A 14,035-nucleotide genomic window follows, 5' to 3' on the forward strand; every position below is an offset into this window, starting at 1 on the left:
CATACTTCTATGAGAGTTATTTGTATCTAGTTTTCATCTCTCTTTTGGGGGAGGGTTTTTTCCCATTGGGTTTTTCTCTCTTTCCTCGCTTTGCGAGGATTTCCTTGCATTGGTTTTCATGCATTTGCATTTGTACATGGGTACCTAACATGGCCTCGTAGCCAGGACCCATCTTGCATTGCGTAGTTGCATTGTAGACTTAAGTGCATTCCCCTAAGTTGCACTTAAAGGTGGGTGTTGGTGTAAATAATTATTCATCCTGGATATTATTACACCTTACTTAAATTTACTTAGGTACATGCATTACATAGTAGTTTGGGTATGAGACACTTGGGTGTTTGTGCCACATTGGGATAGTGTGTGTAGAAGAATTTCCACTTTTTATGGTGTTGATTTTGTTGTTATACTCCACATTCAGTGGGTGATCCACCTCATGTGGACTATTATATTATTTCTCCTACCTACCCACACCTATTTCCTACCTACCCTTGTTTCTTATTGAGCCACATGTCATGTTTGTGTGCTCACATATCCATATAGTCTTGCCTATATAAGCAGACTCATTTTCATTGTATGTAACAATTGATGATCCAGTTGATCAGTATTTTCTCTTGATAGAATACAGTTTATTCCTATCATCTATTTTGCTCTCTCTTATTTGTGATTTCCATTGCCTCTTGATCTTGGCAAAATCTCACAAAATGGAAAGATGTCTTAAGAAGCAATAGCTTGATCTTATGAGACTACATTTTAGATGTTATAATTGTTTTGATCTATGACATCTATCAATTTCATTACAGGTGAGAAAAAGGATGCCAAAAAAAACATGAGATTGTTGATAGCTCCTTGGTTTGGCTTATCCCATACAAAATGACTTTAATTGGGAAGCCTCCTAAGGGTGTCTTCTTAGGAAAACCTCCAAGTGTGTCTTGCTACCATATGATAGTGACCTGCTTTTGTTGTTAACTCTACATCTCCCAAGGTTCATGTATCTCATGCTAAGGAGCCTATGCTGCATTTTGGCTCAATTGAAGTTATATGTAAGTGCAATGGTAGAGGTTAAATTTGCCCCTTGCTTTCAATAGAGGAAATTCCTACTTCTCCCATGTTTGCCTCTAAAGGCTATGCCACTAAACCCCTTTGAAAGTAGATTTGCTAATTTTGTGATGTGAATAGGGATATAGATCCTTAAATAGTATTGCCAAGGACAATTGAATGGACAAGTTACTATAGAAGGTCACTCTCAAGAAAGAAAGCTGCAATTTAAAATGGTTCAAAGATTTCATAAGACAACGAGATTGGAAAGCATGTTTAGTGTTGGTTAGCTTTTAGTAGATTGTTTAGATATGTTTTAGTTTTGCTTCCCAATTTGAGAGCAATTTTAGCATTTAATTTAAAATAATCATCTTTTTGGTCTTCACTAGCCATTTAGACCTATTTGTAATAGACTTTTAACCATGGATTTTGAGCCCAATCGAACCCACTGCTAACTTATGAAAAAAAGTTTGGAAGAGAAGTCAAGAATCTATGTTTTATCTGATAAATGCATCTACGGTGAACAAATATGGTACTGTGGAATTATATTGGCAATGGTTACAATGTACAAAACTTAAATGTTGTGAGTTTAAGCAGCAACAAAGTCTCGAGCAAAATTGAAGGACCAGTTACAGAAGTGAAACAACTATTGCAAGGTGTGTTTTCTTTTTCCTTTTCTATACTTGTACTCATTTGAAATCATTTGTATTTCTTAAAAATTATCTATCATAATAACATATTAGATATTTTCAAAAAGTAGAAATAGCATTGGAAAGTCCTTTAAATAGAGTATAAGTAATTGAAAAGGTAGCATGAAGTAAGCTTTCGAGAAACATCGAAGTACAAACACAACTCTTTATATCTATCTCTAAAATTATTTAACTTGGAATGGTGCAGGCAGTCATAGCACCAATGTCACAGGACAAATTTGTCACGAATAAATTATTGCCTTACCTTTTGAGATTCGGGAATTTACTTTCTGATGAGCAATCACTTGCCTAGGATTGCACTCTATTTATGTTCTTGGACACATTGAATTTAAGGCACTCCACCAAAATATACTTAAATTGTTTGCCAAATCTCAAACTAAGGATATACAGGGTGAAGTTTACTTTGGTTCATGGATCTAAATGAAAAATAATGCCCAACACCTAGAAGACATACCATGTTGACACATTAATTAAATAAAAATGCTTCGAGATAAAAAGTTGGTTGGCAAGGCTTGCTGTACAATACTCCTGGGACTAGAGATATTACACAGAACAAATAACCACAGATCATTAGCAGGGCTTTTGCATATAATTGAAGACTTCCCCGTCTCAGTTTCTTCATGCAAGATCCATATTCAAATTCCAGCTGCATCACAAACATAACAATTAAACTCGACAGATTTAATAGAAATGCTTATGTGTTTCTACACCTGAATCTACGGTAGGCAATCCCAAACATTTAGAAGAAAGATATTTATATTTGAAACTTAGAATAACCGTGATACAAAACTTTAGCAAAACCAGAAGGTCACTGCTACAGAATCCTAAGAACAATGATATGAGAAACCAGCTTACCACTTTGCAATAACCAATTCACCTAATTACATGTCTTCAAAACCTTCTTCATCTCCAGATTCTTCTGCAAGCTCCATCTCTCTTCTTACAAAGTCCAGCTGCAGCAGTAAATAAAGTGTGAATTAGAAAGTAGATAGGATTGTAAGAAACCAATTCAGGAAAAATCTTACACCTTAATCCTTAAGTCATGACTACTAATGAACAAGAAACAGTTTATTTGTCCAAACAAATTGATTATCAACTCTAGCCTTTTCCCTCACATATTAGAAGCTTCATTAATACAATGCAAGACAATAAACGTCCTTCAACTAATCTGACTGATTTCAAATATTTTGAGAGAAATTTGAGAGACTCAAGATGAGACTCTGATTACAGTGAAATGCGCAGTTACTGCCAGCCAATAAAGGAAATAAGCTAACACATGAGGCCTAAGAAAGAGCAACAGAAATGAGAAAAAGCCATTCCTGATCATCAGAAAGGCGTTGCTGTTGAGCAACAAAAAGAACACTCCTGCATTCTCCACCATCATCTTCCACAACAAGTGAGCCATCATCAATCAATAGATTCTCACAAAGGTCCATTGCAACCTTTTCATATGAAACTATGTCCACCAAAAATCCATTGCGTTTGAAGACTTTCTCAATCCATTTCCCTTCATGCTCCTGCAATCATAAATCATGTTCTTAGACAGTTACCATTCACCCTGTTACTAGAATAAAATAAGACAGAATAAAAATGAAAATGCAATACGTACTTCTGAACTGGAATCCAGTTCAACAGCTGCTAGAGGTAACTCTCCCACAAAAAGACTACCTTTCATAGCTAGACAGCTAATTTGGTAAAGAATCTCTTCAAGTCTATCTGATGTCATTGGATAGAATCCCTTCATATCAATGAATTTTTTGTCACTATAGACCCGAATGCCTTCATGCTCAACAGCATGAACATCAAAAGATGCTACTATTCAATATAATTAGAAACACCCAAACAACTGGACCAATTAAGTTATGTAATAACCTGGATTTCAAAACAACCATCTGGATGCAACTGCATTCAATCCACTTTAATTACTACTGGTTTGGGTCAAACTTCTAGATCCCTCTTCAGGGATAACTGTATCATAAAATCCAATTGATACCTGCGGAGGGGTCTAGAAGTTAGACTCCAGAACACCAATATAGTAGAGTGGATTGAACACAACTGCATCTACATCCGGATGTTTTGAATATGAGAACCTGTTGAAAAAATCTTAAAAATCTAATCACCTGGATTGCCCAGAAACTTGGCTTATCACCTTTGTAACCCAAGCTTCGTAGCCTCTCTTGCAATTCTACTAATTTGGCAGGAATGTGCCTGAATAGAGAGTTCCTTGATGTTCTTGCTCCAACTTCTGGCCAGGTTTAAAGAGTAAGCCTATCAAAGACCAATAAATATATGACCTATAACATGAAATATTATTGTCTAACATTCAATATTAAATGTCAAAACTAAACAAATAATTTTTTTTACATTCATTTTATACAATTTGGGAACTTATCATGGTCCACTAAAAAATTTAGTTTGAGAGACTCATCATGAAGAATCAAACCACCATAAGACTTGTAAATCTGATCCCAAGTGAGGAAACGAGAAAATATTTGCAAGTTACAGGAATCAGTAAAATCAATTGAGATGTCTGCACAAGATGCACCACATTTTAAGATCCAAAAATTCGATAGGCATCAGTGCAAGGGATGAATTTCCAAAATTCGATAGGCTAAAGGCTGACTGTCTCCAAGAGGAATCAAGGCAAAATAAGAAAGGGATCAAGCAAAAGAATATAGATGAAGATCTCCAAGTTCTAAATACAAACTCAAACAAGAAAAGCAAGCAGAAACAATTTAGAAAGAGAAAGGGTCGTCACGGCAAGAACACCTTCAAGAAGGACCTTTCTCAGATTCAATGTTACAGATGTGACAAATTTGGGCACTATGTTGCCAAATGTCCAGAAAGAGCTAAGCAACAAGCCACATTTGTCAAAACAGGAAAATCTAAAAGGGAAGAGGACCCCGAGAAGTATGTACTCTATTTAGCACTCACAAACCAAGCATCAAACAAAGTTAACTCCTGGGCGATCGACAGTGGCTCATCCAGACACATTACAGGATTCAGAGAAGTGCTAGACTCCATGAAAGAGGAGAATGACAAGGAAGTAACTATCGGAGATGACTCTACACATCCAGTCAAAGGAGTTGGAACCTGCACCATCAAACTAAAGTTAGGTGTATCATTACAACTTAAAGGAGTACTATATGTTCCAGGCATCAAGAGAAACCTAGTCTCAATATCAGCATTGGAGGACAATGGATACAGAGTGACCTTCATGGACAACAAAGTGTTGGCTTGGCCAAAGAATTCATCCATCAAGAAAGCTAAAACTATTGGTCAAAGATAAGGCTACTTGTATGAGCTATGCACAGAGCCCAACTTAGTCATAATCCATGAAACTACATATGCTAATGAAGTCTGGCATAGAAGACTAGGCCACCTGAATTTTAGAGCTTTATCATCAATGGGAAACCTTGTCACGGGACTACCTAAGTTAAAGCAATATCATTCAGGGGCATGCAAAGGATGTGCCCTAGGTAAAAATACTAAGGGTGTTTTTCAAAATAGTACTAGGAAAACAAGTAAAATTTTAGAGTTAGTTCATTCTGATGTATGTGGACCCATGTTCGTACCTTCTTGGGGGGGATTTTTGTATTATGTAATATTTGTTGATGACTACTCTAGGAAAACGTGGATCTACTTTCTGAAATGTAAAGAATCAGAAGAGATCCTTAATAGGTTTAAAGAATTCAAATCACTAATAGAGAACTACTCAGGAAATAAAATTAAAACCCTAAGAACTGATAATGGGGGGAATACACATCAGAATTATTTAAAGAGTTTTGTAAAAATTCAGGGATTAGGAGGGAGTTAACAATACCTTAGAAACCTCAACAAAATGGGGTAGCTGAGAGGAAAAATAGGACAATAGTTGAAGCTGTCAAAGCTATGATTCTTGATCAGAATCTAAATGTCAATCTTTGGGCAGAAGCAACTAGCACTATTGTATATATTCAAAACAGATGTCCTCACTCCCATCTTGAAGATAAGACCCCTGAGGAAGTCTTTACTAAATCAAAACCAGATATCAGTCACCTTAGGATATTTGGATGCCCCGTCTATATTCATGTACCTAGGGAGAAAAGATTAAAATTAGAGCCTTCTGGAAAAAGGGAAATCCTTGTAGGATATAATGAAACCTCCAAAACCTACAAGATCTATATACCTGGTCAAAAGAATATTGAACTAAGTAGGGATGTGATCTTTGAAGAAGACTTAGCCTTCAAAAGAGCCCAAAGCTCACTAGACCCTGAAGTCTATATCCCTACCCCTAGCATAGATGAAGATCCTACTCCTGAGCTTCAGAGGGAGAATCCTGAGGAAACTATAGGTGAAACTCAAAATCCACCTAGAGAAAACCTCAAGAAAAGACCACTATGGGCCACCAAGACTGTAGCAGAAGCTCAAAAGTTTGTTGTTCCTTCAGAAACCTTCAGGGAAAGCAAAAGGCCTAATAAATTCACTAGCTATGTTGCCCTTATGAATGATCTCTCTAAAGCCGAACCAAACAATGTATCAGATGCACTTGAACATCAAGTATGGAAGGATGCCATGTTTGAAGAATATCAATCCATTATAAAAAATGATGTTTGGGAGATTGTTCTTAGGCCAACTAAGAAATCTATTGTTTCATCTAAATGGCTTTTCAAGATCAAACATGCTACAGACGGCAGTATTGAAAAACACAAGGCTAGATTTGTAGCTAGAGGGTTCTCACAAAGGGAAGGAATAGTTTATGAAAAAACTTTTGCACCTGTTGCCAGGTATACATCAGTAAGAGTTGTATTAGCCATTGCAGCAGCAAAGGGGTGGAAGGTACACCAGATGGATGTTAAGACAGCATTTCTAAATGGTGAGATCTCAGAAGAAGTCTACCTAGAGCAACCTGAAGGGTTTGAAATTCATGATGCAGAGTCTCATGTGTGTAGACTCAAGAAAGCTCTCTATGGGCTTAAACAGGCTCCCAGGGCCCGGTATGAAAGAATTGACACCTATCTCTCAGGACTAGGCTTCTCTAAGAATGATGCAGATCCTAATCTCTACTACAAAAGAAATAAAGGTGATATGCTAATATTGATTTTATATGTTGACGACTTATTAATCACAGGAAATGATCACCTTATAGATCAATGCAAGAAAGATCTATCCAAAGAATTTGATATGAAGGACTTGGGACTCCTTCATTACTTCCTAGGATTGGAAGTATGGTAGAATTTTGACAACATTATACAAAACCAAGGAAAGTATAACTTGGATATTTTGAAGAGATTCGGAATGCTAAACTGTAGGCCCATGACCTCTCCTATGGAAACCAATTTACACAAACTTAAAGAAGAAGCAACAGAGTCACAACCCACTAACCCTACTCAATACAGATAGATGATTGGGTCCCTGATGTACCTGGTAAATACAAGGCCAGATATCTGTTATGCAGTTAATGCTCTAAGTCAATTTATGTGTGAACCTAAGGAGATACACTTGGTTGCAGTAAAACACATAATGAGATACCTACAAGGTACCCTAAACCTTGGTCTCAAATATGAGAAAATTAATATAGACCTACATGGATTTACAGATTCAGAATGCGCTGGAAGTGTGACTGACAGAAAAAGCACTTCAGGGTGTTGCTTCAGTCTAGGTTCAGCTATGATATCTTGGATCAGCAGGAAGCAGTCTTCTGTAGCTCAAAGCTCCACCGAGGCAGAATACATTGCAGCTTCTATGGCTGCCCGAGAGGCAGTATGGCTTAGGAAGTTGCTTGTGGGGTTGTTTGGAGAGCCTATGAAACCCATTGTTATACATTGTGACAATCAGAGCTGCATAAAACTTTCAGTAGATCCAGTGTTCCATGACAAATCCAAGCATATTGAGATTCCATACCACTATGTGCGAAATATGGTAGACAGGAATGTGATCCAATTAGAATATGTTTGTACAGGAGATCAAACTGCAGATATTCTGACCAAACCTCTTTCCAAAGTGAAGGTTGATCACTTCAGAAAAGGTTTAGGTATGATAGAAAGGTAATTTGCTTTGTAATTTGTATTTGCATATCAATAAGATGTTTAATGTGTAAACTTCTTTGTCATGATAGGACATTTTGGATTTTATCCCCTAGGTTCATATCTAAGAGGTGACGATCTCTCAAGATAATGAAAACTTGTATGTAGACATTATAAGGTGACGTTCTTATAATGTCCAAACCAGTTATCATGTTGGATCTCTGGTGTGTCATGGATGTGCCATGATTGTGTTGTGGTAAAACATTTGTATAAGATGTTGGTGCACATACCACAACTTGGACAAGATAAGAATTAATCTTTCTCATATGATTATCCTTGAGTATTGCGTGTTTAGGCAATACCGATATCACATGCTTAGGTGATATCCTGTCATCACAAGATTGACGTGATGGACATTTGTATCACGTGTTTAGATGATACTTCATATCATGTGATTAGGTGATATGATTTTCTAGAGAGTCATATTGTGTAAAGAATACTAACCATCATTTGAATTGTGATGCTTGATATATTGTTTTCATTTATCTTACCTAGCTAAGAGGGAGTGTTAATGCATGATAGCCCTCCTTCTAGCGCCAATTCTGTTGAGCGCTGGAGGAGGGTGATGCAAGAGCATCCCCGATCAATGAGCAATCTTGCATCAACCAAAAATATTTCCTTTCAGTTCTATTCTTGTTTAGTTCTTTGTGCAGTTTTCTGTGTTCATACCGGTATGTACCGGTAGTTGCTTGTTCTTTGTGGCAAATCTTATTTTCGGTTTCCAGACGGTTTCATGTGCTTGATTCCAGATTTCCAGTTCATTTAGGTTCTTTTCCAGTCAGTTATCGCTTTTGGTTGACTGTTTCTGGGTTCTGGGACAGTTCTTGTGCTTACCAGTTGGTTTTACTTCATTACCGGCTCTTGGCATGTGGACCATCTTGGGTCTTGTCCGATGTTCTTTGGCATGTGGTTGACTTTCCTGTTGAGCCGCATCACTTGGTTGTTATTTTTCGAAAAGATTTCTTAAATCTTAGGCCCGGCCTAATTACATGTTTCATTTTCCTACATTGGTGAGTGTAATCTTATGAGACCGACCCGGATATGTTCTGGTGGGTATAAATATGATGTTATGTAATCATTTGTAAGGGCAGAGGAAGTAGAACTGAGAATAAGGATTGAGATTCGCATATTGTGATCCAGTTGATTCTTAGAGTCCCAGTTGGATTGTATCTGGCTTGAAACTGCATGTAACCGGTTTATTACCGGATGTTCTTTGATAATAATATGATGGTTGTCAGATGATTGCCGAAAGTTCTAACGATTTATTATGATCCGTTTATGTGAATTTGTTGTGTTTTCTTGTTGCTTTTGTTGTGTCTCTCTTGTTGCATAAGCCGGTTGACTCTTTTGAGGGTTTTTACCGGTTATGGCTGCATTAAGTGGTATTAGAGCTGGTTATGGACCAGCTGGTGGAAGAATCGTTTGCGAACATTGAGGCATTCCTTGAGATGGACAGATCACCGATTGGAGGCAGTCTGCGTGTGTGTTCAATAAATCGCCAAGGGGAGGCAATTGAAACCAGTAGTCAGATCGTCGAGTTGAGGCAGGTCACCGGAGTGGAAGAAGAGATGTCGTCAAGGAAAGCAAACCCCCGGAGGGTAGAGCAAATGATGGAAGACTTCAAGAATGAAGTGAGGAATGAAATCCGGAATGCTTTGGCCGGTTTGCGAAGAAACCCTGATTCTGAGGATGAATATGGGAAAGTTGGTGGAGAGCTTGAGGAAGCTGAAGGATCGGAAGATGACAGAGGGGAAAGATTCCTGAAAGCAGTGGCGCAAGCAGGTAAAGTGCATAAGTTGAGGTTTCTAACTTTTCCGGAACGCTGAACCCGGAAGATCTGATCGATTGGATCAGAGAGTTGGAGGACTACTTTGAGTTTGAGGATGTCAAGGACCTGCAAAGAGTCTAGTTGGCACAGACCAAATTGAAAGAGCATGTTGCCTTGTGGTGGAAAGAGTTCCACAAAGATAGAGTGGAGAATGGTGAATTGAAGATCACCCGGTGGAGACAGATGGTTGCAAGATTGAAGGCCAAGTTCATATCGAGAGACTATGAACTGGAGTTGTTCAAGAAGTTGCGGAACCTGAAACGGAGAAACATGACTGTGAAGTAATATACTGAGGAATTCTACAAGGTGGTAATCAAACCTGGACATAGAGAGATGGACAAAGAAAAGGTGGCGAGGTACATCAATGGGCTTGCTTTTAACATTCAAAATGAGATGAGTATGTTGAAGATTTCCACAGTTGAAGAAGCTTAGGAGAAGGTGAGAAGAAGACAACCAAATAAAGGAAAGGAGAAATTCAAGATGAGTGATAGTATGAAAAAACCGGTTGAAGAAGAGGAGTCAAAACCTAAGTGGAGTAAAGAACCAAAACAGAAGACACCAAGGAAAGGTAGCAGTAGTACCAATAGAGAATTTCTTGGCAAATGCTTCAAGTGTGGAGAAACCGGACATAGATTCTATGAATGTAAGCAAGGAATGTTAAGAAGTTGTGTGGCAAGTGAGGAACCGGATGGCACCGAATCTGACTGTGCACTGGAGTAGGGAGAATTCCTCATGTTCAGAAGAAAGGATACCGGATCTACTCAGAGGAAGAGTCTTTTCCGGACTGTGTGCAAATCAGGTGGTAAGTGTTGCAAGGTCATTGTAGATAGTGGAAGTCCTGATAATTTAATATTTGAGGAGATGGTTGTGAAGCTTGGATTGAAGAGGCTTAAGAATCCTTGTCCTTATGAGGTGAGTTGGTTACAAGATGATCAGAAGATAGAGATAAAGGAGCAGTGTTTTGTGAATTTCAATTTTGGGCCTTTCAGAGATGAAGTTTTATGTGATATTGTATCTATGAGTGTTTGTCATGTCTTGTTGGGAAAACCTTGGCAATATGATAGAGGAGCTATTTATGACTATAGAAGAAACCTAGTTACTATTAAAAAGGATGGGCAAAAGTTCACATTGATTTCTTTGAAGGAGAAAGAGAAGGAGGTGAAGAATCTGAGTCTTGAGAAAAGTTGCAATACTGAGAAATCAATGGCAAAGGTTATACCGGAAGGTTTGAAAGAACCAGTGGCAGAGATTATACCAGAAGGTTTGACAGAACCGGTTGCAGAGGTTATACCGAAGGTTTTGAAGAAAGATCTGATAGAACCAGTTGCAGAGATTATACCGGAGGGTGACATGAGTTGGCAGAAGGATTTGATAGATGAGTCTGATGGACAGATGACACCGGATGACAGAGAGCTGATGGTAACAAACCGGATAAAGTCTTGTGGCCAAACCAAATCAAAGTTGTGAAAACAGAGACAATGTGTAGATCTGAAACAAAGAAAGAGAAACAAAGAGAGTCAGAGGTTAGAGAAATCGGTTGAGGCACAGGGAAAGATAAAGCAGAGATTGGCAAATAAAGAAGATATTTGGATCAGAAATGAGCATGGGATCTTCATTCTGAATCTTTTTAAATGTTCATGAGTTGCCTCTCGTGGAACATCTTTTTCTACCTGGGTTGTCTGATGCAGGAGCATCCCCGGTCAATGAGCAATCTTGCATCAACCAAAAGTATTTCCTTTCTTTTATTCTTGTTTAGTTCTTTGTGCAGTAATCTGTGTTCATACCCATATGTACCGGTAGTTGCTTGTTCTTTGTGGCAGATCTTATTTTCAGTTTCCAGATGGTTTCATGTGCTTGATTCCAGATTTCCAGTTCATTTGGGTTCTTTTCCGGTCAGTTATCGCTTTCGGTTGACTATTTTTGGGTTCCGAGACAGTTCTTGTGCTTACCGGTTGGTTTTACTTCATTACCAGCGCGATTCTTAGCATGTGGATCCATCTTGGGTCTTGTCCGATGTTCTTTGGCATGCAGCCGACCTTCCTGTTGAACCGCATCACTTGGTTGTTATTTTTCAGAAAGATTTCTTAAATCTTAGGGCCGACCTAATTACACATTTCATTTTCCTGCATTTGTGAATGTAATCTTATGAGGCCAACCCGGATATGTTCCAGTGGGTATAAATATGATGTTATGTAATCATTTGTAAGGGCAGAGGAAGTAGAACTGAGAATAAGGATTGAGATTCGTATATTGTGATCCAGTTGATTCTTAGAGTCCCAGTTGGATTGTATCTAACTTGAAGCCTGCATGTAACCGGTTTATTACCGGATGTTCTTTGATAATAATATGATGGTTGTCGGATGATTGCCGAAAGTTCTAAGGATTTATTATGATCTATTTATGTGAATTTGTTGTGTTTTCTTGCTGCTTTCATTGTGTCTCTTGCTGCATAAGTCGATTGACTCTTTTGAGGGTTTTTACCGAGTATGGCAGCATTAGAGGGTTAAAAACTCTGGATAACTCCTCCAAATATGACTTGATAAGTTTCATTGATCGCAGCCTATCAATGATCGGCCCTCCTCCTAGAGCCAATTTTGTTGATGTGTTCACTAGGCACATGCAAACTCAGAATAAAATACCAAAGTATCTTACCCTCTCTTGAACAAAATCTTTTGGATGTTGAAGATTTTCTTAAGGTTCATCCAAGAAAGACTCCAAGGTTCTGAATGTAGGATCTCTACGTGTGGATAAGCCTAGTTGGTCGTTGTAATTATTCTTTCATTGAAGTTATGGTGAAATTTGTTATTTCAACAAGCCTCATGGTTCTACTTCTCAATTTATTTTCATGTTAATTAGATTGAATGCAAGAAGTTGTTGAATGTATTCATGTGAAATCCGCTTAGTCCATACCACTAGCCTCTTATTGATTGTGAGTGTGCCTTGTGTGGTCAGCTGGAATAACATGAGCTTAATCTTGAATCATCCTACACTCATTGTTTATGCATTAACTTGAATGGTAATCAATGTTTGGCGGTATTGGTTCGAACATCTTTGAAATGTCCTTAGAAGATTGCACTGAGCTTGTGTCGAATTGTTCAAGTTGATGGTGAGACCTAGCTTGGTAGGATTCCACCTATTCATTTATCTATCTTCTTACATTATAGGTCTTAGAATAGACTCTCTCAAACCCTTCCTCTTTTGCTCTTTTTTATCTTCCAATTGAATAGATAGGACCTAAGTTCTAGCAAATCAAGCATTCAAGCATTCGAATGTAAGTCCCCTTGTGATTCCAACAAAATCACATCAACCAACTAAGCTTATCCACACATAGAGATCCTACAATTGGAACCTTGGAGTCCTTCTTGGATGAACCTTAAGCTAATCTTCATCATCCGAGAGATTTTGTTCAAGAGAGGATAAGATACTTATGGTATTTTATTCTGTGTTCGCATGTGCGTAAAAAGCACATCAACAATTACCCTTTGATTGAACAAATGGTGACTGGAATGCCACCTCAGCTTGCCTTGTAGATTTAATCAATTTGCCTTGAACATTCTTCATGATGCTTGGAATTCTTCGTGATACTTTGCATTTCATCCTTATGTTAGGGAATTCTCCTTGAACTATTTCCTTCTTAACGTTCTTTGACTTTGAGATCCCTTGATGTAGTTCCTACTTCATAATGTGCTCATGTCTTGGATTTGTCTTTGCCTCATTTGTTCACCATCATGGTGAAGTTTTCTTCATGTTTGAGCTAGTCTTCATCCTTGCTTTTGGAAACCCTTGTCCCGAAATCCTCTTCCAGTCCTTCAAATGTCGATCTTCCCCATTCACATTTGTGATGTTGTCCTTGCAATATGTTCGTCATCTTGGAGTTGATCCTTCATCATTTGTTGCTTTGAAGTGTTGAGCCCTTGATATCCCTGCAAGCTACATCCTCTTTCACCTCAAGCCTTGATCATCATGCTTCCCTTCCTTGTAGCAAACCTGCAAAACAAACAAATATTGAATCAAACACCTATGGGATAAACTTTGTTTCAACCTTAATGGAATTGATCCTTGTAGGGACTAATTTTGTCCTTGAAATTTATCACTGTCTTCATGATCATTTTCTCATGATGGGAATTTGAAGGTCATAGGGACTCCTTGCTCTTAGCAAATTTCACTTCATTTTGATGTCTTACCCTGGGAATGGAGACACGATCTCCATAGGGGCTCTTCACTCATGACGCATGCTCTTCCTTTGTAATTTTGCCCTCAAGCGAAAATCTGACCCTCATTCGGACTCATTGTCCTTGAAAATTTTGTGTTGATTTGATCACCATTTAAAGTCCAAACTTGCCCAATTTCATCAATTTATGCAGTGTAAATTCTATTTCCATCAGGACTTTTAACAT

At 38.1% G+C, this 14,035-nt stretch overlaps 1 protein-coding gene across 2 annotated transcripts in view; it reads right to left on the bottom strand.

Annotated features, from left to right (window-relative positions):
- Window positions 1-1,872: 1,872 nt before the first annotated feature.
- LOC131030753 (O-methyltransferase 1, chloroplastic) overlaps window positions 1,873-14,035 on the bottom strand; it is a 74,335-nt gene continuing 62,172 nt past the window's right edge. The window contains exons 4-8 of one of the 2 annotated variants that reach the window (XM_059216550.1): window positions 3,866-3,990; window positions 3,355-3,483; window positions 3,065-3,262; window positions 2,623-2,698; window positions 1,873-2,391 (exon numbers count right to left, since the gene is read on the bottom strand). In XM_059216550.1, coding sequence (XP_059072533.1) covers window positions 2,627-2,698; window positions 3,065-3,262; window positions 3,355-3,483; window positions 3,866-3,990 — 524 coding nt within the window. In that variant the 3' untranslated portion in view covers window positions 1,873-2,391; window positions 2,623-2,626. Of the gene's footprint in view, window positions 2,392-2,600; window positions 2,699-3,064; window positions 3,263-3,354; window positions 3,484-3,865; window positions 3,991-14,035 lie in introns of both variants that reach the window. The other variant, XM_059216549.1, reaches the window with a different exon arrangement.

This window comes from Cryptomeria japonica, chromosome 2, assembly GCF_030272615.1.
Source record: "Cryptomeria japonica chromosome 2, Sugi_1.0, whole genome shotgun sequence".
NCBI lineage: Eukaryota > Viridiplantae > Streptophyta > Pinopsida > Cupressales > Cupressaceae > Cryptomeria > Cryptomeria japonica.